Here is a 25,442-nt window from a genome sequence, read left to right as displayed (position 1 = left end):
AATGTATATAAAGAGCTGACTGATACTACTATATAATTGTCTAAGGGTCACTAGCGGATTTCTGTCTGTCTGTCTGTCACGGAAATAACAAGTCGCTGATTGGTCGTGGCAAAATGGCTACGACTAATCAGCGACGGGCACAGTCCGGCAGCAAAATGGCAGCTCCCTACTCCCCTGCCGCCAGTGCCCGCTCCATACTCCCCTCCAGTTAGCGCTCACACAGGTTTAATAGCAGCGTTAACGGACCGCGTTATGCCGCAGTGTAATGCACTCCGTTAACGTTGCTATTAACCCTGTGTGACCAACTTTTTACTATTGATGCTGCCTATGCAGCATCAATAGTAAAAAAAGATCTAATGTTAAAAATAATTAAAAAAAAATAAAAAAATCATTATATACTCACCTTCCGGTGGCTTTCCCGCTCCTAGCGACACTCCAGTGACCAGTCCATGCATTGCGGTCTCGCGAGATGATGACGTGCGGTCTCGGGACTCTTGGGACCGGAGTGTCGCGAGGAGCATTGGTAAATGCCTGGGCTGGTTCCGGGGGGCCAACGGAGGGGGAGTATATAACTATTTTTTATTTTAATTATTTTTTTAACAGGGATATGGTGCCCACATTGCTATATACTATGTGGGCTGTGTTATATACTACATCTCTGTGCTATATTCTATGTGGGCTGTGCTATATACTACGTGGCTGTGGTATATATTGCGTGGCTGAGCAATATTCTGCATTGCTTTGCTCTACACTACGTGGCCTGGGTTATATACTGCATGGGCAGTGTTATATACTACTTCTCTGTGCTATATACTATGTGGCTGTGCTATATACTACGTGTCTGTGCAATATATTATGTGGCTGTGCAATATACTATGTGTCTGTGCAATATACTACGTGTCTGTGCTATATACTACGTGACTGGGCAATATACTACATGGCTGGGCAATATACTACGTGGCTGAGCAATATACTAAGTGGATGAGCAATATACTATGTGGCTGGGCAATATACTACGTGCCTGGGCAATATACTACGTGTCTGGGCAATATACTACGTGGCTGGGTAATATACTACATGTCTGCTATTTACTATGTGGGCTGTGCTATATACTATGTGGCTGGGCAATATGCTATGTGGCTGTGTTATATACTACATGACTGTGCTATATACTACGTGGCTGTGCTATATAATACGTGGGCTGTCTTATATACTACGTGGGCTGTGTTATACGCTACTTGGCTGTGCTATATTTCTCTGCTGTAACTGTGCATCATGAATCGTGGCATGTGTTAAAGAGGCGGGCCCACTGAGACTCTTTCGCCTAGGGCCCTCAAAAACCTGGGCTGTTCTATATACTACGAGGCTGGGCAATATACTACGTGGCTGTGCTATATACTGCGTGGCTGTGCTATATTCTACGTGGCTGTGTTATATACTAGATGGGCTGTGTTATATGCTACGTGGCTGTGCTATATTTCTCTGCTGTATCTGTGCATCATGAATCGTGGTATGTGTTAAAGAGGAGGGCCCACTGAGACTCTTTCGCCTGGGGCCCTCAAAAACCTGGAGCCGGCCCTGGCTTCACTGATTGTTCGTGGTCGGGCGTGATTAGTCAGCGACAGGTGCAGTCTGCCCGCAAATGGGCGCGGAATTTGAACCACACTTCGCTAATTGGTCGCGGCCGACTGAATCCTGTGTATTAATTGCATTATTCTGAAAACTTTATAAATAAACTACCGTACATACATATTCTAGAATACCCGATGCGTTAGAATCGGGCCACCATCTATTTTAAACATAACCTCGTAGTAGTATGCCAACATTGTAATAAGCCACCATTGTAGTATGCCACCATTGCAAATTTATTTTTTCCACTAATGCTCTGCTAAGTCAATAACTGCAGAGTTACAAACGTTCTCTGGCATTAAGATCAGCATGAAAACTGTGTCCAGTTCAAGATATGAGTTTTAAAGGCCAAACAGCTGCATGCCAGTCTTACATCACCAAGCACAGTGCGAAGTGTGGAATGGATGGGTGTAAATCACACTCCAACTGGACTCTGGAGCTGTGGAAACATTTTCTATGGAGTTATAAATCAGTTAATGAGAAGAGGTTTAAATAATTAGTTCACAAATTATATTGAATCTTTCCCACAAGTTTATAAATAAAAATCTGTTGAACTCCTCTTGTACTAATCCATCTTGCCTGCAGATTGGACTGCATTTTCAGTGCAGTGACTGGTCCCTCCTACATCCTAAAAATACAAAGGCCTCAATTCATCAAAGCTTTTCCACCCAAAAAGTTTTGCTAAAGTCACTGAAGTTTGTTGCAACTTGGAGCTGCACAAAAATGTTGAGACATTTAGGGTATGTTCACACGTTCCTGATTTCCATCCTTTTTTTTTCAGGACTGTTTTTTAAAAAACTGCAGCTCTTGGCAGAAAACGCAGGTCCTTTTTTTGGTCCTTTTTTTGTCCTTTTTTGATGCGTTTTTTGATCCTTTTTTTGATCCTTTTTTTGATCCTTTTTTTATGCAGTTTTCTATGCAGTTAAAATGGCTGAAAATACCCTAACCCTACCCCTAACCCTAACCCTACCCCTACCCCTAACCCTAACCCTACCCCTAACCCTAACCCTACCCCTAACCCTATTCTAACCTTAGTGGAAAAAAAAAATTCTTAATTTTTTTTAATTGTCCCTACCTATGGGGGTGACAAAGGGGGGGGGGGGGTGTCATTTACTATTTTTTTTTTATTTTGATCACTGAGATAGGTTATATCTCAGTGATCAAAATGCACTTTGGAACGAATCTGCCGGCCGGCAGATTCGGCAGGTGCACTGCGCATGCGCCCGCCATTTTGCAAGATGGCTGCGCCCAGGGAGAAGACGGCCGGACGGACACCGGGACGCCGGGTAAGTATAAGGGGGGGAGATTAGGGCACGGGGGGGGGGGCATCGGAGCACTGGGGGGGCATCGGAGCACGGGGCGGTGGGATTGGAGCACGGGGGAACGGGATCGGAGCACGGGGGGGCAGCCACACTCCGCCCACGCACTTCCGCCCGCTTCCTCGCACTTCCTGCTGCAGCGGTTCGGCACCACAAACCGCAGTAAAACCCGCAGATATTTTTTTCATCTGCGGGTTTTACTGCGGGTTTGACCTCACAATGGAGGTCAATGGGTGCAGAACCGCTGCGGCTCCGAAAAAAGAAGTGACATGGTACTTCTTTTTTCCCGCAGCTATTCAGCGCGGTTTTTTTTTTTATTTTCCGCATTGTGGGCACAGCAGTTCCTGTTTTCCATAGGGTACAATGTAATGTACCCTGCATGGAAAACAGCTGCGGACCCGCAGCGGGAAAATCGCGGCAATTTCGCATGAAAAAAAGGATCGTGTGAACATGGCCTTAGCGTTTTCAAGACAATTTCTCCCTGCTCTCTCTAAATGATCACAGCTGGGATGGGGACATGAAGCCACAGGTCTTCTAATTCATGACGAGCAGTGGCGTTGCGTATGCCAGAATTGCACCTATTTATGAATCAGGAACATCTGACTCTACCATGCTCCATCATCAAGACTGGCGAATAAATCGCTGGTCCTGCCTCTTACCTGCTGACATCTGTGGCTCTTCTTTTGGTTTTGCTGGTGGACTAATGTGTTTGGGGGGCCTAACAGATGATTTGTGGGGGAGATAAGGATGGAGCATGTCTGATTCCGTACTGCTGATCCTTTTGCTCTCTAGAGATGAGCTTCTCAGAGATCTAATATTTTATCCTTCCCTTTATTTTTTGAAAAACAATTGATAATGGTCACTACAATAGACAATACTTATTCTGAAGAGATTCTCATTTTTTATTACTTGATATCAGGTAGGAATAAAAAATATTGCATGCAGCAATTTCTAGTGAAGTGCAAACAGTGCTTGGTGCCTGAACCCTTATCTTTTCCATTTTCATGATACTAAAGTTCGTAAGATGGATTTTAAGGGACTAACATTATAGTCTTTGGGCCCCAAATGGGAATAAAAGATGTCTAAAAATCAAGAGCACTTATGCGCCATTTCACTGGCATTGCACATGCCAGCCTTAATGGAGTACAATGCAGTTAACTCATTAAGTGGTGCATGCGTGATGAACTGGGAGGATCTGTTAACTGGCACTGCCTCTGCCTGAAATGTACTGTCAGGGCCTGACTAACAGGTTTTACCGGATTAGAAAAATATGACTTGTCCATAAACCCTGTATATGAAGAGATGCAATCACTGGACTGTATCCACTGCACATTGTACCACTGGGTCCCTCCTGTGGACAGTAATCATTTCCACACACTCTCTTGGAATCCTTATACAGCCCAGGGATTCCATCCCTTCATATACTGGTACAAGTGGACATTCTGCATTTTTCTCATGCAAGAAAGACATTCCACACATATTCTATTCCAGCCTGACGAAGGGTACATTACCTGAAACGTTGCTATACTCCACTTTGCGAGGTAATAACTTTTTGGGATATGAGGGTAAAAAATTAAAAGCATTCAAAAACATTCAGTTTTTTGCCTATTTTTGATGTGCTGGTCCCTTATACAATATTAATTTTCCGACGACTTGTCATACTGGAATAAGCACCTATTTTTTTCCTTGCACAACAAATTGGAGGTTGATCAACCCATCTTTTGTCTACACTGTAATAGTGACACTAAATATTTTCAACATGAATATTCCAGCTAGAATTTCATTCCGAAATCACCACAGAGGACCTACACTGGACAATGTGATCTGTCCTACAGACAGTTTGTAAGTATAAAAGAAGACTATCAAAGGAAGCTAGAAGATGACCAATGTTACTGTAATGTATCTTATATCTAATTCACATAAAGACCACATTTCCTGATTAAATAGCTTAGGTCTGATCCAAAAACACATTTTTATTTAACTATGAATACAATAGAGAAACTCAATACTTACACTGATCCCTGGAGATAAACTGAGGTACATTGTTCAGTTGAGGTGTGCTGGGATTTGGGGTTCCGACAAGTTTGCTTTTGGCCATTTTTGTATTTGCTTTTGCAAACTCCAATCGTAACGTCTGAGGAATTTCTGGATCAAAACGTATTCCCTGAAACCATTAAATGAGAAACATTTATTCCATGATGCCATTAGCATTTAAGAAAATCTATACAGTAATGGATAGTGAGATGTATGTAATAGCATGATGAATGAGGGTGATAAAGCAGTCTAGCCTAGACACCCAGGCTAGGCTACGGCCATATTTTCAGCCTGAGTGTAATCCGACAAAACATAGGATCACATGTTAATCTATGGGGCCGTGTACATGTCAGATTTTTTCCTTGGACCAAGAGAATTCGAGGAAAATAGAAAAATCACTGCATGCCTGAGTTTGATCCAATTATCAGATTTCACTTGCCCATGCATGATTTCCACGGACTGATAGAATGGAGAATTTTTTTCTTCTCATTCAAGAGAATCGGATCACACTATGATCTCACTCTGATCGCATAAGAGAATACATGGTTGTCTGCACCCGCCCATAATCTAGACATATTGTGTCGCCATTAGCCACTGCTCTGCTGATAAGTACAGCTCTGTTACTAGCTACTGACCACACAAACTGTGCCCAGCATGTAAAAAACAATATCAACCTTTTCAAACATACAACGCCGTACTATAATTCTCGCATGTAGGTTCTACCTTTAAGTAGATGTTCCAAAATAATAAAAAACAGCCCTAGATATAATGGAATATATATCATATAGTAAATGAAACCGCATGTTAATACTAATTTTTTTAGGTTTTTTATTTTCTGATGGTAGATTTCTTATTTTGTTTTCTCTACACATATGTGCAAGGTTGCCAACTTGTTACCAGTTTCATTAAGTAGGTCCAGCTTCTCACACATCTTCCAGGATTCAGGGAACTACAGTACTTAATTAAGTGGCTTGCTAATTGTTAGATGTTAAAATATTTCAAAGAAATCTTAATAATCGCAATGCTTTCAGTGCTGTATTTCAGCCAGTCATTGTTGGCATAAATGTAACAGAGCAAAACTAACAAAAAAGCTAAAAAAAAACAAACAATCACTTGATAAATTTCTGCAACAATTAAAACAAAAAAAAACAAAACACAAAACACCAAGCAATGGCATTATGAGGATTAATGCGAAGATATTTTTTGGTCAGGGTATCTATTGTGGCTAGAAAATTTGTTAAAAAAGGGGACCTTTCACTGTTTTTTTTAGTTTTTTTTATTGAAACAGAGTACCTCTTCTAATCGGTGACTCTCCACTGATTCTGAAACAGTTTTTTTCTTTTTCTTCTGTGCCCCTCTGTTCTAGTGCTATGCTTTCTGGTAATATTGGTGCACATTTTGTCTTGAACCACTTCTCTGTTGATTTTTGCTCTTTGTCCTCTGATGCTGGTCAATAAAAATACGGCTGTGCCCTCAAAAGTTCTGTGGTATACGCTTTGAGTCAGTGGAATCCTATGTGAGAGCCGTTATGTATCCTCAGAATGTGTTAGAAGCAAACTGAGCCGTTGGAGATCATTGTAATCACAATCATGGCTATGGTTACCAAGTGTGGTCTGAGTCAAGTTATTTGACCAAGTCAGTTTAGGAAAACCTGTCTTGGGCTTTTATTTTTGGAGAGATCTGTAGGATGGTAGTGGGACGGATCTCTCCCTACAGTCAGGGTCCTACAATTGACCCATGGCCAAGGTTTCCATTTAAAACTGCAGTAAATGTTTCAGTTTGTGTTTGGATTGCACATATAGCAAAGTGTGAAGCTAACACAAACCAGAGCCATGAAGCACCAGTGAATCTTACGGGGTGCCAACGGCACTGGACTTTATTTAAAGGGAATCTGTCACCCCAAAAATCGTATATAAGCTAAGGCCACTGGCATCAGGAGCTTATCTACAGCATTCTGTAATGCTGTAGATAAGCCCCCAATGTAACTTGAAATGTAAGAAAAACAGGTTATATTATACTCACTCAGGGGCGGTCCCGGTTCGTTTCAGGTCCGATGGGCGTCGCAGTCCTGAGGGCAGAGCAAAGTACGGCAGTTCGCAGGCGCCAGGAAGGGTCATAGAGGCCCGGCCCCTGCGCACTGCAGTACTTTGCTCTGCCCTCAACAGGGCATACAAAGTACACCTGCGCCGGAGCCGTGGCAGGAAGACAAGAAGAGGACGTCATCGCATGAAGATAGGAGGCGCCGGACCGGACCGCGACACCCATCGGACCCAAAACGAACTGGGACCACCCCTGGGTGAATATAATATAACCTGTTTTTCTTACCTTTCAGGTTACATCGGGGGCTTATCTACAGCATTACAGAATGCTGTAGATAAGCCCCTGATGCCGGAGGCCTTAGCTCATATATGATTTTTGGGGTAACAGATTCCCATTAAGTATTTCTGGCTGCGATCCGGAGGTGAGGAATTTCTTGTGTGCAGTATTTGGACAATAAAAGATGTTGTACTAAACTTGCCTGGGTCACTGTCTCACAAAATTAACAGGTGGGAATGCCGCTGCCTCACAATGCCCAATTGGTTGAAGAGAAAATCTGCACTGTTGTTACAAACATCATAACTTTGGAGCGGAAAGGCTAAGAAGAAAAAGAAAAACTGTCCCAGAATTAGTAGACCTATAATGAGAATAAAACAGCAGGGCACTCCATAGTGCAGAAATCCTTAATAAAATGGAAAGTGGAGAGCTGACAGAAAGGGCATATTGTACTATGCTCACCTTGGAGGGATGTGCATATACCAGTCACAACCTATAACCCTGTTACAAATCCAGAGATGGAAGAATTCACCTGCAGCAGGTGATGGTCCAGTCCAGGAGACAACATTTGTAAAAAATGTTTATTTTAAATAAAAAAAGAGTGATAAACGGCTGCTGAGTGTGACAGACAAGCAGGTAAAATAGTCATAACAATACACGTTTCAACATCGAACAGATGTCTTCTTCAGGCCAGACATCTACAGTATGTTAACAGACAGTAGGCAGGGTTTAAATGGACAAAAAAAAACATATTTGGTATTGACAGGGGTGTAACTACAACTGGTGCAGGGGTTGCAATCGCACCCGGGCCCTGGAGCCTAGGGGCCCCTATAAGTACCTTTGGTTTATAGAAAAAGACTATTGCTATTTAAGATCTAAAATATTTGGGGGCCCCGTTGAACCTTTCGCATCGGGGCCCATGAGTTTCAAGTTACACCACTGGGTATCGCCATGTCCAGAATGATCTGACCTATAAACCTACCCCATTAATTAACTCCTTCAGTGAACACCGTAAGATAAAAAAAACAAAAAAGTGGCAAAAACTATGCTTTTTCATCATACCGCTAATCAAACAGTGGAATGCAGTATACAATAGCTCTCAGAATACAGAGATGCAAAAACAATTCTTTGCCAAAACATTTAAAAATATTTAAATGTGGTATCACTGTAACTGTATTGATCTGAAGAATAAAGCTGCCTTATCATTTTTACCACATGGTGAACGATATATAAAAAAAAAATCTTGAATTGCTGGTTTTTATTCATTCTGCCTTCCAAAAATCAGAATAGAAAGTGATCAAAGAATGTTATGCGCCCCAAAAATAGTATCAATAAAAATGGCTACTTGTCCCACAAAAAACAAACCTTCACACGACTGTCAACAGAAATATAGAAAAATTATACCGCTCAGAATATGGCAATACAAAAATTTTATTTAGCAAAAAAAGCATTTTTTTAGTGTGTGATAGCAGCTGTAAATAAAAATGTATATAAATTTGATATTGTTGTAATGTCCTCTAATCATTTATGCCGCATGAGGAATGGTGTAAAAAATAAATCAAACCAATTCTTAATCTGCTGTTGATTTGTTCCTTCTGCCTCACAAAGATCACAGTAAGGTTCGGCTCATATTTATCCTGCACTCTACGCTGAGGGCTTACAATGGGGTAAATCTCTGAAATACGTGATTCAGATGCAACCCCCGGCAGAAGATTCCCTATAACGAGGCAGGTGGAGACACTGTAGACGACGTCTGGCCCATGACCTGGCAGAGTACGTCATCTTAAACATGCATAAAAGTGCGGTCAACCACAGTTTTGTGCACCTCTGAAAAGAAGGACACAGCTGAGCAGAGATCAGATGGAGTACAGATTAACTCTTTTATAGTGATCACTTGGGGGTTTCATTTGAAATCACATCACTCGAAGATTCAGATGGAAACCTTGATGTAAGTGCTCAGCGTAGAGTACATGGTAAATCTGAGCCAAAATGTTATGTAAAAATTTTTCAATAGAAGCTTCAACTCAATCCACAAAAAATTCTGCTCTTCTAGCACTTAGGGGCTCTATATGTGGAGACTGCAAACTATTCTATTATGATCTCTGCTCAAATAATGCTCTTTCCCTCCCAGTTATCACAGCGTGGCTAAGATGTACTGCAGACACATTTGGGGTATTGCCACTTTCAGCAGAAATTGTGTGACAAATTTTGGTGCCATTTTTATCTATTTGCCCTTCTGACAATGTAAAATCTGGTACTAAAACAACATTTTTGTGGCAAAAATGTAATTATTTTTTCTATACTGCTTAATGGTATAAAATTCTGTGACCCACCCGTGGTGTCAGTATGATCACTGCACTCTTATATTGAATATATTGAGAGGTGTAGTTTGTAAAATGGGGTCTCTTACGGGGGAATTCTGCTGTTCTGACACCTCAGGGTCTCTGCCAACATGACATGGCACCCTCAAACCATTTCATCAAAATGTGCACCACAATATGGCGCTCCTTCCCTTTTGAGCTTTGCATTTTACCTCAAAATAGGTTTCGGGATAGGTGGTAACTCACCAATTTCATGAGGTACTTTTATGATTAAGTGTACGCAGAGTATGGAGGTTAATGTTTTGGTTTATGTTGGGGTGGGGGGGATAAGGGATACAATATCATATTGTCACATTATCACATTACTGTATTATCAACTTTGGAAATGTATATTTTGTATGTTTTGTATTATATTGAAAATTCTAATAAACAGATTTTCAAAAAAAATAAATAGGTTTCAATCACATAATGGGTATTGGCGTACTCAGGAGAAATTGCGTAACATATTTTGTGGTCAATTTTCTCCTGTTACCCAGCTCAACATTATAACATTTATTTTGGGAAAAATTAAACTGTTAATTTTTTCCTTCCACATTGCTTTAATTCCTGTGAAGCACCGAAAGGGTCAATAATCTTCTTAAATGTGGTTTTAAGCAGCTTGAGGGGTGTAGGTTTAAGAATGGTGTCGCTCTTGGGTATTTTCTGTCATATAAGCCCCTCCAAGTCACTTCAAATATGATGTGGTCCCTTAAAAAATGGTTTTGTAAATCTCGTTGGAAAATTAAGAAATTCCTGAGAAAATTTGTAACTTATCTAACTTCTTAACAGATAAAAATTATGTTTAAACAATGATGCTGATGCAAAGTAGACGACATGTGGGAAGTATTATTTATAAATTATTTTGAACAGCATGGCTAACTGGTTTAGGGATATAAAAATTGAAAGTTTTAAAATTGCGAAATTAGCTAAATTTTCTTTAAATTTCCAATATTTTCACAAATAAACGCAAAAAATCTCCTAAATTTACCACTGAAAAAGTCCAATGTGCAATGAAAAAACAGAATCAGTGGTCAGAATTGGGAAATTGGGAAATTTCGCCTGGTTATGAAGGAGAAATCGGACTTTGAGGTGTAGGGGTTAAGTCATTCACCACAAGCAACATGGTACATGTTGTAGCTTTCAAAGTTACGGTATTCCTCTTCAAATAGCGGTATTTTTCTATTTTATTATTTCTTTTCTCTGAAAAGCAAAAGAGATAATCTTATTATACTCTAAATGAGTACACTAAGAAAAACTTCCTAGAACACTCTATAATGAATTGCAAACTGCATTCTCTAGTGTTACTTTACTATAGGCAAATTGCACATCGTCCACACCATAATGAACACAATGAACACTACAGTTTCTGTTTTCTTGGAAATCTTAACATCTAACAATTAACAAACCACTTATATAAGTAGTTCCTTGACTCATGGAGGATGTGTGGGAACAACTTAATGAAGTCAGTAACAAGGAAATTGTGTAACGGCTTTAAAGGCTTCAGGCATTAGTTACTATAGAAGCCCTTATACGGGATGATTTAAAGGCAAGTTCATGGTAGACTCTCTGTACATACTATATAAGTACTGACAAAAGTCAAATCATTCCCAAGTTACGCATTTATTTCCCAGATGCATTTTTCTAAAAGAATAACATGTTCCACAGTGCTTTACAGATTGCAATCATTTACGTCAGTCTCTAGCCACTATGCAGTCCCACTTCATTACATTTCATACTCAATAGACATAGAGGTCTAGCTTACTCTTAGGTTTCTTCAGGTACATTAGTTTCCATTTACACTCCAAAAAAACATTTAGTACCTATGTGAACAGTGAACACACAATTTAAAAAAAATAAATATTGAACCTGGTCAGATTGAAAACAAGGACCTTAGTGGTGCAAGGCACCAATGCCAACCTTGAACCAACATGTTCCCATTTATGATAACACAACCATCAACTCAGACTAAGTAAACCTAAAGCTGAGTGCTGAAGAGATCCTTAAAAATAATATTTATTAAAACAAACATATATATATATATATATAAAAAAAAAAAAGCAAAATGTCCAACAGGGGACGCCAGTGTAGCCAAGAAAGCACTTGGTATGGTGGACGAGATAACCCTGGAATGGTGCATCCCCAGAAGAAGCTGGGGCCGAAACACGCGCTGGGGTTAGGGGACGGCAGCGGCAGCCCTTCCCATTCCAGGGTTATCATCTCGTCCAGCATATACAGGTACCTTATTGTGATGAAATAACTTAATATGAATGGATGTTTTATGGGTCTAGATATGGTGGAGTTTTACCTTTTTTGTCTATATCTCTGTTACCATATGTAACCTTTACAAACTATAGGACCATCTTTTGGATAAATGTTGATTATATATCCCACTGTGTTGGTTGTTCATTTACATTATTCTTAGATCTATTGAACATTTTGTTTTAGGTACTCTGTTCTATGCTTATATAAATGATACCCCCTGTTTATAATATGTTTTTGTAAGAGAAGGGGGGTCATGGTAGTTGAATTCTTTAAATACTTCTTCCACACATTTGCACATCATTTACCATTTGATTTGTATATATTAAGTGCTTTCTTTGCTATACTAGTGTCCCCTGTTGTATATTTTGCTTTTGTATATATATTTTTGCTTCAATAAATATTATTCTATGGATCTCGTCAGCACTCAGCCTTTATGTTTACTTAGTTTGATTTGATGGTTGTATTATCTAGTATGGGAAATGCCACTCAATTACAGATGGATATTTGTGAGTAATGTTCCTATATATGATCAATACTGGTGTTTCCTACTATCAAACCTCTAAGATTGGTTTCAAACATCCAACATTCACCGTCTAAGTGCAGACCACAATAACTGGCCCACAATGTGGAGTTTGGCTCAGGAGACCAATGGCTGGTCTAGACATTCTGGTTCAACTCACACCGTAAATGTCAGAGATGTAAAACCTACCCAAGAAAAGAAAAAAAAATAGCCAACTAACTAACCTATACCAATTTGTGGTGGAGCAGAAAAGGTATGTTGCTTTATGTGATAATCCAAATCAGTTACATATCCAGTACACTGGGCTCGCATACTAAGTATCAGATTGTCCAATAGTCCTAATCCCATTATAAGCTATTGAAGTTACCAAATCAATTCTGTCATTGCCGCCACCAGCCAGAGGAGGATCACATTTTACGCAAAAAAGCCAGAGGAGGATCACAAACTTGTCAGAGCTTCCTCATAACGCATTGCAGGAGTCACAAAGTGTAACAGCTAATCATGACGGACCATCATAACCTGAATAAAAGCAAAAGCAGGAAATGGATCTGCCATTCTGTGGCGAATCTACCATGTTTTTCGGACTATAAAACGCATCGAACCATAAGATGCACCCAAAATTTTCAGATGGAAAATAGGGGGAAAAAAATAATGTGTCAAATGGGGGTCCATCTTACAGTCCGAATTCAGCTTACCAGGGAAGGGATCGGCACAGGTGGAGGAGTAGTCAAAGGGGTCATTCGGTGGTCCAGGCTGGTGCAGTGGCCTCCGGGAAATCCCATCTCAAGCTGGTGCAGTGGCGATGGCTCTGTGCTGGGGCAGCGGCTGTGTGCTGGGGCAAGAGCTCTGTGCTGGGGCAGGGGCTTTGTGCTGGGGCAGAGGGGCTGTGCTCCGGGGCAGGGGCAGTGTTCTGGGGCATGGGCAGCGGCTCTCTGTGCTCCGTGGGGAGCTCCGCTGGCATTTCGCCAAAGCCCGGAGGCCCACGCACATCCGTTGCTGCCATGTTGCGGTGGCCTCCAGGAACATGCCATCCGGGAAGATGGCCGGGGGCAGTGCATGCTCAGATTCAAATCTCGGCAACGAGATCTCATCCCAAGATGTTGTCTCCTGAGATCTTGGGACGAGATCTGAATCTGAGCATGAGCCGCCCCTCCTGGCGGCCATCTTCCCGGAGGCCATGCTCTCGGAGGCCACCGCAACATGGCAGCAACGGATGTGCTTGGGCCTCCGTGCTTTGACAAAATGCCGGTGGAGCCCCCACGGAGCACAGAGAGCCTCTGCCACTGCCCCGGAGCACAGCCCACCACCACACCACAGAGCCCCGCCGTACCGCCACAGCCGCAGGATTTGTAAGCATATTGCGACCATAAGATGCACCCCCATTTCCCCAAAAAAATTTTTGGGGAAAAAATGCATCATTTGGGCCAAAAAATACGGTAGTTAGCGACAGTATACTACAACTCTCAGTTTAGGGCTATAATATGCAAATTGCCACTTCTGAGAAAAAGAGGACTTAAACTCTATAGCGCCACCTGTTGGAAGTAGCGATCCTACAAGTCACAATCAACCCTTTAACGAGTCGTGCAATATGACTTGGGATAAAAGCCAAATCAGTATCTCAATTCGCAGACATGGTGTTTCGGGCTGTTGGCCCTCGTCAGTGCGAAGCATGAGAACTGATTTGGCTAGGTGAGACGCTCTGGACTGGGGTCTATGTGGTATCATTTCTCCTTATGGAGAGTGACATACCAACTCTGTTTAGGGATAGAAACTCATAAAACACTGAAGAAACAGTACAGGAAGTGTTTTGACAGCACAGAAGTGAAGACTAGTGTTTGTGGAAAAGAGAATTGTTGTATCTGTGTTTTTCAGGATATTTGGAATACTTTAGATTTGCAAATCAAATTTACTGGCCCATCGAGGCTTGGATTCCATAAGACTTTGCAGATTAGTAACCACTGTGTATCCCACATAACGTAAATGTATTTTTCTCGCTACATTTTTTGTGTGCGGTGAATGTGCTGTGTTTGGGTATGTGCCCACATTAAGTATTTGGTGCAAAAATTTCTGCATCTCTTGGCAGCAAAAACACAGGGCCAAAAATGCGCATTTCTGATGCATTTTTGGTGCAAATTTTGCGCTTTTGGTGCCTTTTTGGTGCAGATTTTTTCCCACTCCTTAGTATGAGTGAAACATGCACCAAAAACTCTGAAAGAACTGACATGTTGCAGATTAATATCTACAAGTCACAAATAAGCAATAGTGCACGAGACATCAGGAATCTCCTTCACTTTGCTAGAATCCGGAAACCCTTCAGGTTTTGTGACAAATCTGTACAGAAAAAAACCCTGACAAATCTGCAAAGTGTGCGCAAATCCAAGTACGGTAAATTGGATGTGATTTCATGAAAACTCCTGCCAGACCAGGGTTAAGGCTATGTGCACATGTTGCAGAATTGCCGCGGAAATTGGCATGCGTATTCCTGCTAAACACTAGCGTTTTGCAATTGTGATTAGCTTGCAGAATGCTAGCGTTTTCCAAGCGATCTGTAGCATCGCTTGGAAAACTGATTGAGAGGTTGGTCACAATTGTCAAACAGTGTTTGACAAGTGTGATCAACTTTTTACTATTGATGCTGCCTATGCAGAATCAATAGTAAAATATAGAATGTTAAAAATAATAAAAAAAAATTAAAAATCGTGATATTCTCACCTTCCGGTGGCCCCCGCAGCCTTCCCGCTCCTCGCGATGCTCCCGGCAGCGCCCGTTCTCAGTAATGCCTCACAGCAATGACCCCAGATGACGTAGCATTATGCGAGACCGCTACGTCATCACAGGTCATTGTCACAAGGCATTACTTGGAACGTTAGCAATGCGAGAAGCGGGAAGGCTGTGGGGGCCGTCGGAAGATGAGAATATCACAATTTTTTATTTTAATTCTTTTTTTTTTACAGATATATGGTTCACGGGGCCTGGAGGAGAGTCTCCTCTCCTCCACCCTGGGTACCAACCGCACATGATCTGCTTACTTCCCACATGGTGGGCATAGCCCCATGTGGGAAGTAAGCGGATCACTGCATTCCTGTGTGTGCGGAATCCCTGCGATTACACACTAGCGTATGGTGGCTAATATAAATTTGCAAGTGCACAACCACTGTGAGTTACTGGTCACCGTATATTACATCAATCAATGCAATCACAATGTATAAAGCCAACAACCAGTACAACCATATTAAAGGCAAATAGAGTTATCATTAGTAGGTAAAAGTCCCCAACACCCACACTGGATGTATCAGCAAGCGCTGCAAGATAATGAAGGTAGTACCAACCTAGATACCGGACACGGGAGAGGCCCCGACGCGCGTTTTGCTATCAATGCTTCTAGCAATCAGAATTTAGCGCTTGTCAAGACACTCAGATTTGATTATTATTCCTGTTTTCAATACACGAGTTAATCAGAAAACATATAAAAAGAGTGCAAAATATATCTTTAGATTTGCTTGCAGTCTAACAGCAAAATGAGCTCTTTTTTTACATAGCAACTTTTTGGAGTTAACTTGCATTTCTAAAAATGCTGAAGAAAAATGAAGGCCGAGGTGTTATTGGTTGCTATGGGCAACGAGGCCTATTTTCTGTTATTTATTAAAATGCCTACCTCCAGACTTGTAATGAAATCGGTGTGTTCCTTGAGATTTGCTACCTGTACAAAGCCATACTAATGTGGAAAGTGAAGTGAACAGCATATTGTATTCATTTTCCATCGTTTTTAATAAATGCATGCTTTTAGTGACAGGAGACACAGGATGGCTACCTTTCTAAGCTACTCTGACCATTGGCTGCGCAAAATAATAATGAAAAGCAGAAGGGAATATGATCCGTAAAGCTGGGGATATCAGGACAGCGCTTACCCAGATGGCCGCCTCGGAGCAGGCCATGAAGGGGGCCGTTGTGGAGAAGTAAAGTATTATTGCGCTAACATCTTTAAAAGCTCAAGTCAAATGAGCTCATTTGTTTGGCAGAGTTCACCATAGCTATCAGGCAAAAGCAACATTCTTCTATCATCTTTACACAGCGCAGCTCCATATTTGGAGGGCTATATCCTACTTCATCTCCTCTTATCCTCTGGCGTTCTAACAAAGTAGTATTTCAAAATAGGTCCAGAGGAGAAGACTGCCTAAGGTTCAACCCAAACTTCTAATTGATGTGATCTCTTTCTGGGCATTGCGACTCCATTCAAAATGTTACCATGATTAGATTTAGAGTGAACTGGCGACTTATTCTTAGTTTGTATCTCAGGAGCACCTTACTATAAGCACTGTTCTGGCAAAACATGAGAAATACTTTGTGCGCTGTAGGTTCAATTTTTAGATTAGTTTTGGTATCTTACACATTCAGTCCCAGTTCTGCAGAGTATATTGTATGTTGTATCTTACAAGAAAGCAATTGTTCTGAAAGCCATCATGCTTTATGTCTAATAGTCAAAGGCCCCCCTCCCAATCCCATTTTAACCAATTAAAAATAAAACATTACCTTGAGTTGTTAAATTAAAAATATGAGTAAGTAGTGCAAATCATATGCTAAGGTGCACATTAAAATTACACCCTATTCCTTATTCGCCCTATTTAAATGTATGCAAGTCGAGTCATTGAACTGCAATATATATATGGATAACTCTACCGTTATGTAGCACCAATGACCTCAAATTGTTTACCTAGCATAAAACAAAAGGACTTCCTTCAATTATCTATCCATAAAGGATTGCACCCCATTTTTTAATGTCTAATGCCCAGAGAAACAAAATATAAAAAGTGTCTCTCCAACATGTTTCACCCTGATAGGCTTCATCAGGGTACTGAGGCAAATGCACACCAAAATGGCCAAACAAACCATTTCTAACCTGCACATCTGACATCACATTTACTTCATCATTATGATTCCTAATCTTTTATGTTTTACTTTACACTGATGGTGTAATCAAATGGCTGATAAGTAGGAATCATAATGATGAGGTAGGTCTAGTGTCAGATTTTTTTGGCCTTTTGGCTAACTGTCTTATTACCCATGAAACATCAGATGAATATAATTAAAGCGAACTGGCAGGTGTCACCCATGTGTGTACATAGGGAGAGACCTTTTAGGAACCTGACAATCATCTGGAACGGTGTGGCGAATAGTCAGCTATTCAAACTGTTTTCTCTGAAAGGCTACAGTGCTTCAGAGTAAAACATGCCTGGCTGAAAACGTACTGTTGGGCCACATTCACATATTCAGTATTTGGTCAGTATTTTACCTCAGTATTTGTAGCCAAAACCAGGAGTGGGTGATAAATGCAGAAGTGGTGCATATGTTTCCATTATACTTTTCCTCTGATACACTCCTAATTTTTGCTTACAAATACGGAGGTAAAATACTGACCATGTGAACGTGGCTTAAGGCTGATTCATGCTGCCCATAATTTGGGCAGCATTAATATAGTGATATGTTATTATAAAGGGAATTTACCGTAACTATTCTAAACAGAAAATAGTGATAAAAACTGCCCCATTGGTGTCTCTAGTGACTGTGGAAGAAAACTAGGGGTTTTAGAGTGGGAACTGGAAAACGGCAAAAAAAAAAAACACCATTCTCCTACAATACCAATTGTGGATGCTCTTTAATCAGTGGGGGAAATTTATCATTGTAAATGCTACTGAATTTTGAAGTAACTTGCACATTTTTATCATGACTTGCACCATATTTATTATATGCTTTATACACTTTCTTTGTCCTGTTCAACAAGGGTACAAGGTCTTGCTGAAAAGGATATGTGGCTTACCATGCAACACCATGCGAAAAAAATATGATGCACATTTTTGGTACACAGTATGCCAACTACTGAGTGGTGCAAAATTAGACTAGAAAGCTTTGGCAGATTTATGAAACAGAAGAAAACACTATGATAAGTCTGAAGTCTTTTAAGACTGTGTAGTCTGCACTAAGACAGTATTCTAAAAAAACAGGTTTCACATACCTTAGGGTACCGTCACACAGTGGCATTTTGATCGCTACGACGGCACAATTTGTGACGTTCCAGCGATATATCCGTGACGTTCCAGCGATCTCGCTGTGTCTGACACGCTCCTGCGATCAGGGACCCCGCTGAGAATCGTACGTTGTAGCAGATCGTTTGAAACTTTCTTTCGTCGTCTAGTGTCCTGCTGTGGCGGCATGATCGCATGGTGTAACAAAGGTGTGCACGATATTGTATACGATGTGTGCATAGTAACCAACGGCTTCTACATCGCACATACGTCATGAAATTATCGCTCCAGCGTCGTACATTGCAAAGTGTGACAGCAGTCTACGACGCTGGAGCGATATTGTTACGATGCTGGAGCGTCACGAATCGTGCCATCGTAGCGATCAAAATGCCACTGTGTGACGATACCCTAACTGATGTACCCCATGTGCTTCTACAGGAAACCCGAACCCATCAGCTGATTAATGTTGTCTAAACCAGGCGCAGCATGAACAAAAGATCAAGTCAGTTATTGCAGGCATGAATGTTTAATTCTAAAATGCTGCGGTGTTTTAAAGAGAACATCTTAATATATACTTACCTTGTAAAGTCTTCACATCCTGTTCCATTCAGATGTGTCCGGATCCCAGAATTTCAAGCAGCGGAAGTTCACCGACCTCCATATTGGGACACCCAAGTGATGGGTGTCTCAATATGTAAACTGCTGATGGTACCAGCTTCTTGCGCGGTACCACCAGCGTAACATCATCACACCACACACACACAGTATACACCGTAAGCAACACACACACATACTGTATACACCACATGCACCACACACACAAACACACACTGTATATGCTGTACGCACCCCACACACTCTCACACACACTGTATACGCCGTATGCAGCCTCTTGCGCAGTATCACCTGCTGAACACCGTCGATAACACGCCACCGCCGGGATCAGCCGAACGATTCACTGACCGCCACCATCTTTGTACAGGAGGAGTGCATGTGCAGTTTTAATGTGACCGTCGCTATCTGTCTGCACAAAGATGGCGGCGGTCTGATTTACTGCGCCTGCGCGAATTCCGCACAGGCACAGTGAATCATTCAGCACGACGTGTCTCCAGACAGAGGATGCCGGTCACATTAAAGGGGTTTTCCCATGAACGAAAGCTCATTTTAAAAATTGTCTGTGTCTGACCGTGTACGGAGCATACCACTTCTCCTCGGCAGGGGAGGAAGAAAAAGACAATACTGACTTTACAGGAGTGGATCACAGAGGATTTTTTTTGTCAGGTTAAATATTTCACTGACTGTTTTTAACCCCTTTACCCCCAAGGGTGGTTTGCACGTTATGGACCGGGCCAATTTTTACAATTCTGACCACTGTCCCTTTATGAGGTTATAACTCTGGAACGCTTCAACGGATCCCGGTGATTCTGACATTGTTTTCTCATGACATATTGTACTTCATGATAGTGGTAAAATTTCTTTGATATTACCTGCGTTTATTTGTGAAAAAAACGGAAATTTGGCGAAAATTTTGAAAATTTCGCAATTTTCCAACTTTGAATTTTTATGCAATTAAATCACAGAGATATGTCACACAAAATACTTAATAAGTAACATTTCCCACATGTCTACTTTACATCAGCACAATTTTGGAACCAAAATTTTTTTTTGTTAGGGAGTTATAAGGGTTAAAAGTTGACCAGCAATTTCTTATTTTTACAACACCATTTTATTTTAGGGACCACATCTGATTTGAAGTCATTTTGAGGGGTCTATATGATAGAAAATACCCAAGTGTGACACCATTCTAAAAACTGCACCCCTCAAGGTTCTCAAAACCACATTCAAGAAGTTTATTAACCCTTCAGGTGTTTCACAGGAATTTTTGGAATGTTTAAATAAAAATTAACATTTAACTTTTTTTCACAAAAAATTTACTTCAGCTCCAATTTGTGTTATTTTACCAAGGGTTACAGGAGAAAATGGACCCCAAAAGTTGTTGTACAATTTGTCCTGAGTACTCTGATACCCCATATGTGGGGGTAAACCATTGTTTGGGCGCATGGGAGAGCTCGGAAGGGAAGGAGTGCCGTTTGACCTTTTCAATGCAAAATTGACAGGAATTGAGATCGGACGCCATGTTGCGTTTGGAGAGCCACTGATGTGCCTAAACATTGAAACCCCCCACAAGTGACACCATTTTGGAAAGTAGACCCCCTAAGGAACTTATCCAGAGGTGTGGTGAGCACTTTGACCCACCAAGTGCTTCACAGAAGTTTATAATGCAGTACCGTAAAAATAAAAAATCATTTTTTTTCACAAAAATTATCTTTTTGCCCCCAATTTTTTATTTTCCCAATGGTAAGAGAAGAAATTGGACCACAAAAGTTGTGGCACAATTTGTCCTGAGTACTCTGATACCCCATATGTGGGGGTAAACCATTGTTTGGGCGCATGGGAGAGCTCGGAAGGGAAGAAGCGCCGTTTGACCTTTCAATGCAAAATTGACAGGAATTGAGATGGGACGCCATGTTGCGTTTGGAGAGCCACTGATGTACCTAAACATTGAAACCCCCCACAAGTGACACCATTTTGAAAAGTAGACACCCTAAGGAACTTATCTAGATGTGTGGGGAGCACTTTGACCCAATAAGAGCTTCACAGAAGTTTATAATGCAGAGCCGTAAAAATAAAACAAAATTTTTTTTTCCACAAAAATAATTTTTTTGCCCCCAGTTTTGTATTTTCCTGAGGGTAACAGGAGAAATTGGACCCCAAAAGTTGTTGTGCAATTTGTCCAGAGTGCGCTGATACCCTATATGTGGGGGAGAACCAGCGTTTGGGCGCATGGGAGGGCTCGGAAGGGAAGGAGCGCCATTTGGAATACAGACTTAGATGGAATGGTCTGCAGGCGTCACATTGTGTTTGCAGAGCACCTAATGTACCTAAACAGTAGAAACCCCCCACAAGTGACACCATATTGGAAACTAGACCCCCCAAGGAACTTATCTAGATGTGTTGTGAGAACTTTGAGCCCCCAACTATTTCACTACAGTTTATAACGCAGAGCCGTGAAAATAAAAAAAAAATTTCCCCTCAAAATTATTTTTTAGCCCCCAGTTTTGTATTTTCTCGAGGGTAAAAGGAGAAATTGGACCCCAAAAGTTGTTGTCCAATTTGTCCTGAGTGCGCTGATGCCCTATATGTGGGGGGAACCAGCGTTTGGGCGCATGGGAGGGCTCGGAAGGGAAGGAGCACCATTTGGAATGCAGACTTAGATGGAATGGTCTGCAGGTGTCACATTGCGTTTGCAGAGCCCCTAATATACCTAAACAGTAGAAACCCCCACAAGTGACCCCATATTGGAAACTAGACCCCCCCCACGAACTTATCTAGATGTGTTGTGAGAACTTTGAGCCCCCAAATGTTTCACTACAGTTTATAACGCAGAGCCGTGAAAATAAAAAATCTCTTTTTTTCCAACAAAAATTATTTTTTAGCCCCCAGTTTTGTATTTTCCCAAGGGTAACAGGAGAAATTGGACCCCAAAAGTTGTTGTCCAATTTGTCCTGAGTACGCTGATACCCCATATGTTGGGGTAAACTCCTGTTTGGGCACACGGGAGAGCTCGGAAGGGAAGGAGCACTGTTTTACTTTTTCAATGCAGAATTGGATGGAATTGAGATCGGTCGCCATGTCGCGTTTGGAGATCCCCCTGATGTGCCTAAACAGTGGAAACCCCCCCATTATAACTGAAACCCTAATCCAAACACACCCCTAACCCTAATCCCAACGGTAACCCTAACCACACCTCTAACCCAGACACACCCCTAATCCTAATCCCAATCGCAAATGTAATCCAAACCCTAACCCTAACTTTAGCCCCAACCCTAACTGTAGCCTTAACCCTAACCCTAGCCCTAACCCTAGCCCCAACCCTAACCCTAGCCCTAACCCTAGCCCTAACCCTAGTCCTAAACCTAGCCCTAACCCTAGCCCTAACCCTAACCCTAGCCCTAATCCTAACCCTAGCCCTAACCCTAGCCCTAACCCTAGCCCTAACCCTAACCCTAGCCCTAACTCTAGCCCTAACCCTAGCCCTAACCCTAGCCCTAACCCTAATGGGAAAATGGAAATAAATACATTTTTTTCATTTACTTTTATAGCGGGGTTTTTAGCGGATTTTTATGATTGGCAGCCGTCACACACTGAAAGACGCTTTTTATTGCAAAAAATATTTTTTGCGTTACCACATTTTGAGAGCTATAATTTTTCCATATTTGAGTCCACAGAGTCATGTGAGGTCTTGTTTTTTGCGGGACGAGTTGACGTTTTTATTGGTAACATTTTCGGGCACATGACATTTTTTGATCGCTTTTTATTCCGATTTTTGTGAGGCAGAATGACCAAAAACCAGCTATTCATGAATTTCTTTTGGGGGAGGCGTTTATACCGTTCCGCGTTTGGTAACATTGATAAAGCAGTTTTATTCTTCGGTTCAGTACGATTACAGCGACACCTCATTTATATCATTTTTTTATGTTTTGGCGCTTTTATACGATAAAAACTATTTTATAGAAAAAAATAATTATTTTTGCATCGCTTTATTCTCAGGACTATAACTTTTTTATTTTTTGCTGATGTTGCTGTATGGCAGCTCATTTTTTGCGGGACAAGATGACGCTTTCAGCGGTACCATGGTTATTTATATCCGTCTTTTTGATCGCGTGTTATTCCACTTTTTGTTTGGCGGTATGATAATAAAGCGTTGTTTTTTGCCTCGTTTTTTTTTTTTTTCTTACGGTGTTTACTGAAGGGGTTAACTAGTGGGCCAGTTTTATAGGTCGGGTCGTTACGGACGCGGCGATATTAAATATGTGTACTTTTATTGTTTTGTTTTTTTTATTTAGATAAAGAAATGTATTTATGGGAATAATATATCTATTTTTTTTTCATTATTTAGGATTTTTTTTTTTTTTTTTTTTCACACTTGGAAATTTTTTTTTTAACTTTTTTACTTTGTCCCAGGGGGGGACAATACAGATCGGTGATCTGCCAATTTGCACAGCACTCTGACAGATCACCGATCTGTCTGAGAGCAGTGCAGCGTTACCAAGTGCCTGCTCTGAGCAGGCACTTGGTAAGCCACCTCCCTCCCTGCAGGACTCGAATCCGCGGCCATTTTGGATCCGGGACTTACTGCAGGGAGGGAGGTAGGAGACCCCCGGAGCAACGCGATCACATCGTGTTGCTGCGGGGGTCTCAGGGAAGCACGCAGGGAGCCCCCTCCCTGCGCGATGCTTCCCTGCACCGCCGGCACATCACGATCATCTTTGATCGCGGTGTGCCGGGGGTTAATGTGCCGGGGGCGGTCCGTGACCGCTCCTGGCACATAGTGCCGGATGTCAGCTGCGATAAGCAGCTGACACCCGGCCGCGATCGGCGGCGCTCCCCCCGTGAGCGCGGCCGATCGCGCTGGACGTAATATTCCGTCCTTGGGAATTAAGGCCCACCCCACATGGACAGAATATTACGTCCAATGGCAGAAAGGGGTTAAACAATATTTTACCTCACAAAATGTATCCTCTGCGATCTCCTGCTGTAATGCCAGTATTGTCTTTGAGGGGAGAAAGACAGCAGACAAGGGGGATAGCACATGGGGTAGACAAGTCAAAGAAGAGAGCACAAATGGGAGAAGTCAGCACATGGTGAAAGAGAGAGTGGATAGGTGGGAGAGCACATGGGGGGAGAGATTCTCAACCCTGCAAAGCCTGCCCCATCGTGACATTACCGACCTCCCAATGTGATAGCATCGGCCCTCCATCTAGTACTTTATAAAAGGTCACTTGGACTAGGAAGACTAGTCATGAGGCAGGCCCCTGCTGCGTTCTTCTTTCCCTGCTCACCGAGATTGATAGGTCTCTCATTTTGTATTTATTTTGAGAGAAACCTGTTATCTCAGTGAGCATGGGTATAGCATTTCAGAATATAACATAAATGTCTAAAAAAAACAGACTTTAGCTCTAAAGTGGGCCATGTTTACACATTCAGCATTTGGTCAGTAGTTTACCTCAGTATTTGTAAACCAAAACCATGACATACGTGGCTCAGGCGAGCTTCTACATTGTTCCCCCATTTATCACTTCACTAACAGTACCTCCCAAAAAATGTGATCCTGTTATACAAACCCCAATAAACATACCAGACACAAATTTGTATTCAAATGGCCACAGCAGCCGTTTATTAACATTGAATAGAAAAAAACATATGAAACAATAACCTCCCGAAAAGGGGTGGTCCTCAAAGCCACAACAATGTAAGCCGCAAATATCCAAATTTCACATTGGCCCCAGGTTAAGTCTTACCCCAAGCCACTATGCACCAGCTCAGGGGCAGATGATAGCTAAACTGGCCAAAACAAAAACCCATCCACGGGTCCCTTGGTTATCACTTCTGCGGGATTACCCCATCCAATTAATTTCCCCCAGGGAAATTAATCACTCCAGGACCTCTTGAGATCCCCACCATCACCAATCCGCCATTTCCACATTCTACCAACGTCGACCACCATCAACATAAATGTTTTGACACCTTAAACATTTATGTCCCTCCATACCTTTAAAATTGTTTCTATGCCTTCATGAATAGCCAGACACCACATATCCGTGCCAACCGCGTTCAAGTGAACTTCATCCATTCTCCAAAATTCTCCTTCCCCGACTCCAAATCCACATGCCATACTACCACTGCTTCATTCTGAGCTATGAAACAAGATACAGCCCTGTTCACCTTAATCCTTGCCCTATTTTCCCCATTCTCAGACCGAGCACCCCTCCAAACCTTCCGGGGAATAATATCTGACCAGACCACCAAAACCTTTGGAAACATGGTCCATAGCCTCAACATTTCAAACTTGATGTCCTTTATCAACTCTCTGCAAGGCCGTTATCCCAAATCATTCCCCCAGGCTCCCAATCCAAGCGAACAA

The 25,442-nt window shown here is 41.7% G+C and overlaps 2 protein-coding genes across 4 annotated transcripts in view; one reads left to right on the top strand and one right to left on the bottom strand.

Moving 5' to 3' along the window:
* RBPMS (RNA binding protein, mRNA processing factor) overlaps nt 1–25,442 on the bottom strand; it is a 321,546-nt gene that overhangs the window by 104,151 nt on the left and 191,953 nt on the right. For all 3 annotated transcript variants that reach the window (XM_069743137.1, XM_069743135.1, XM_069743136.1), the window contains exon 5: nt 4,962–5,112. In XM_069743137.1, the coding sequence (XP_069599238.1) occupies nt 4,962–5,112 (151 nt within the window). The remainder of the gene's footprint in view (nt 1–4,961; nt 5,113–25,442) is intronic.
* LOC138652634 (endogenous retrovirus group PABLB member 1 Env polyprotein-like) overlaps nt 1–25,442 on the top strand; it is a 204,247-nt gene that overhangs the window by 87,156 nt on the left and 91,649 nt on the right. The gene's annotated exons all lie outside the window — the stretch shown is intronic.

Source organism: Ranitomeya imitator, chromosome 1, assembly GCF_032444005.1.
Source record: "Ranitomeya imitator isolate aRanImi1 chromosome 1, aRanImi1.pri, whole genome shotgun sequence".
Lineage (NCBI taxonomy): Eukaryota > Metazoa > Chordata > Amphibia > Anura > Dendrobatidae > Ranitomeya > Ranitomeya imitator.
Note: the sequence above shows the minus strand (reverse complement) of the source record. Positions and strands in the feature narration are given on the sequence as shown.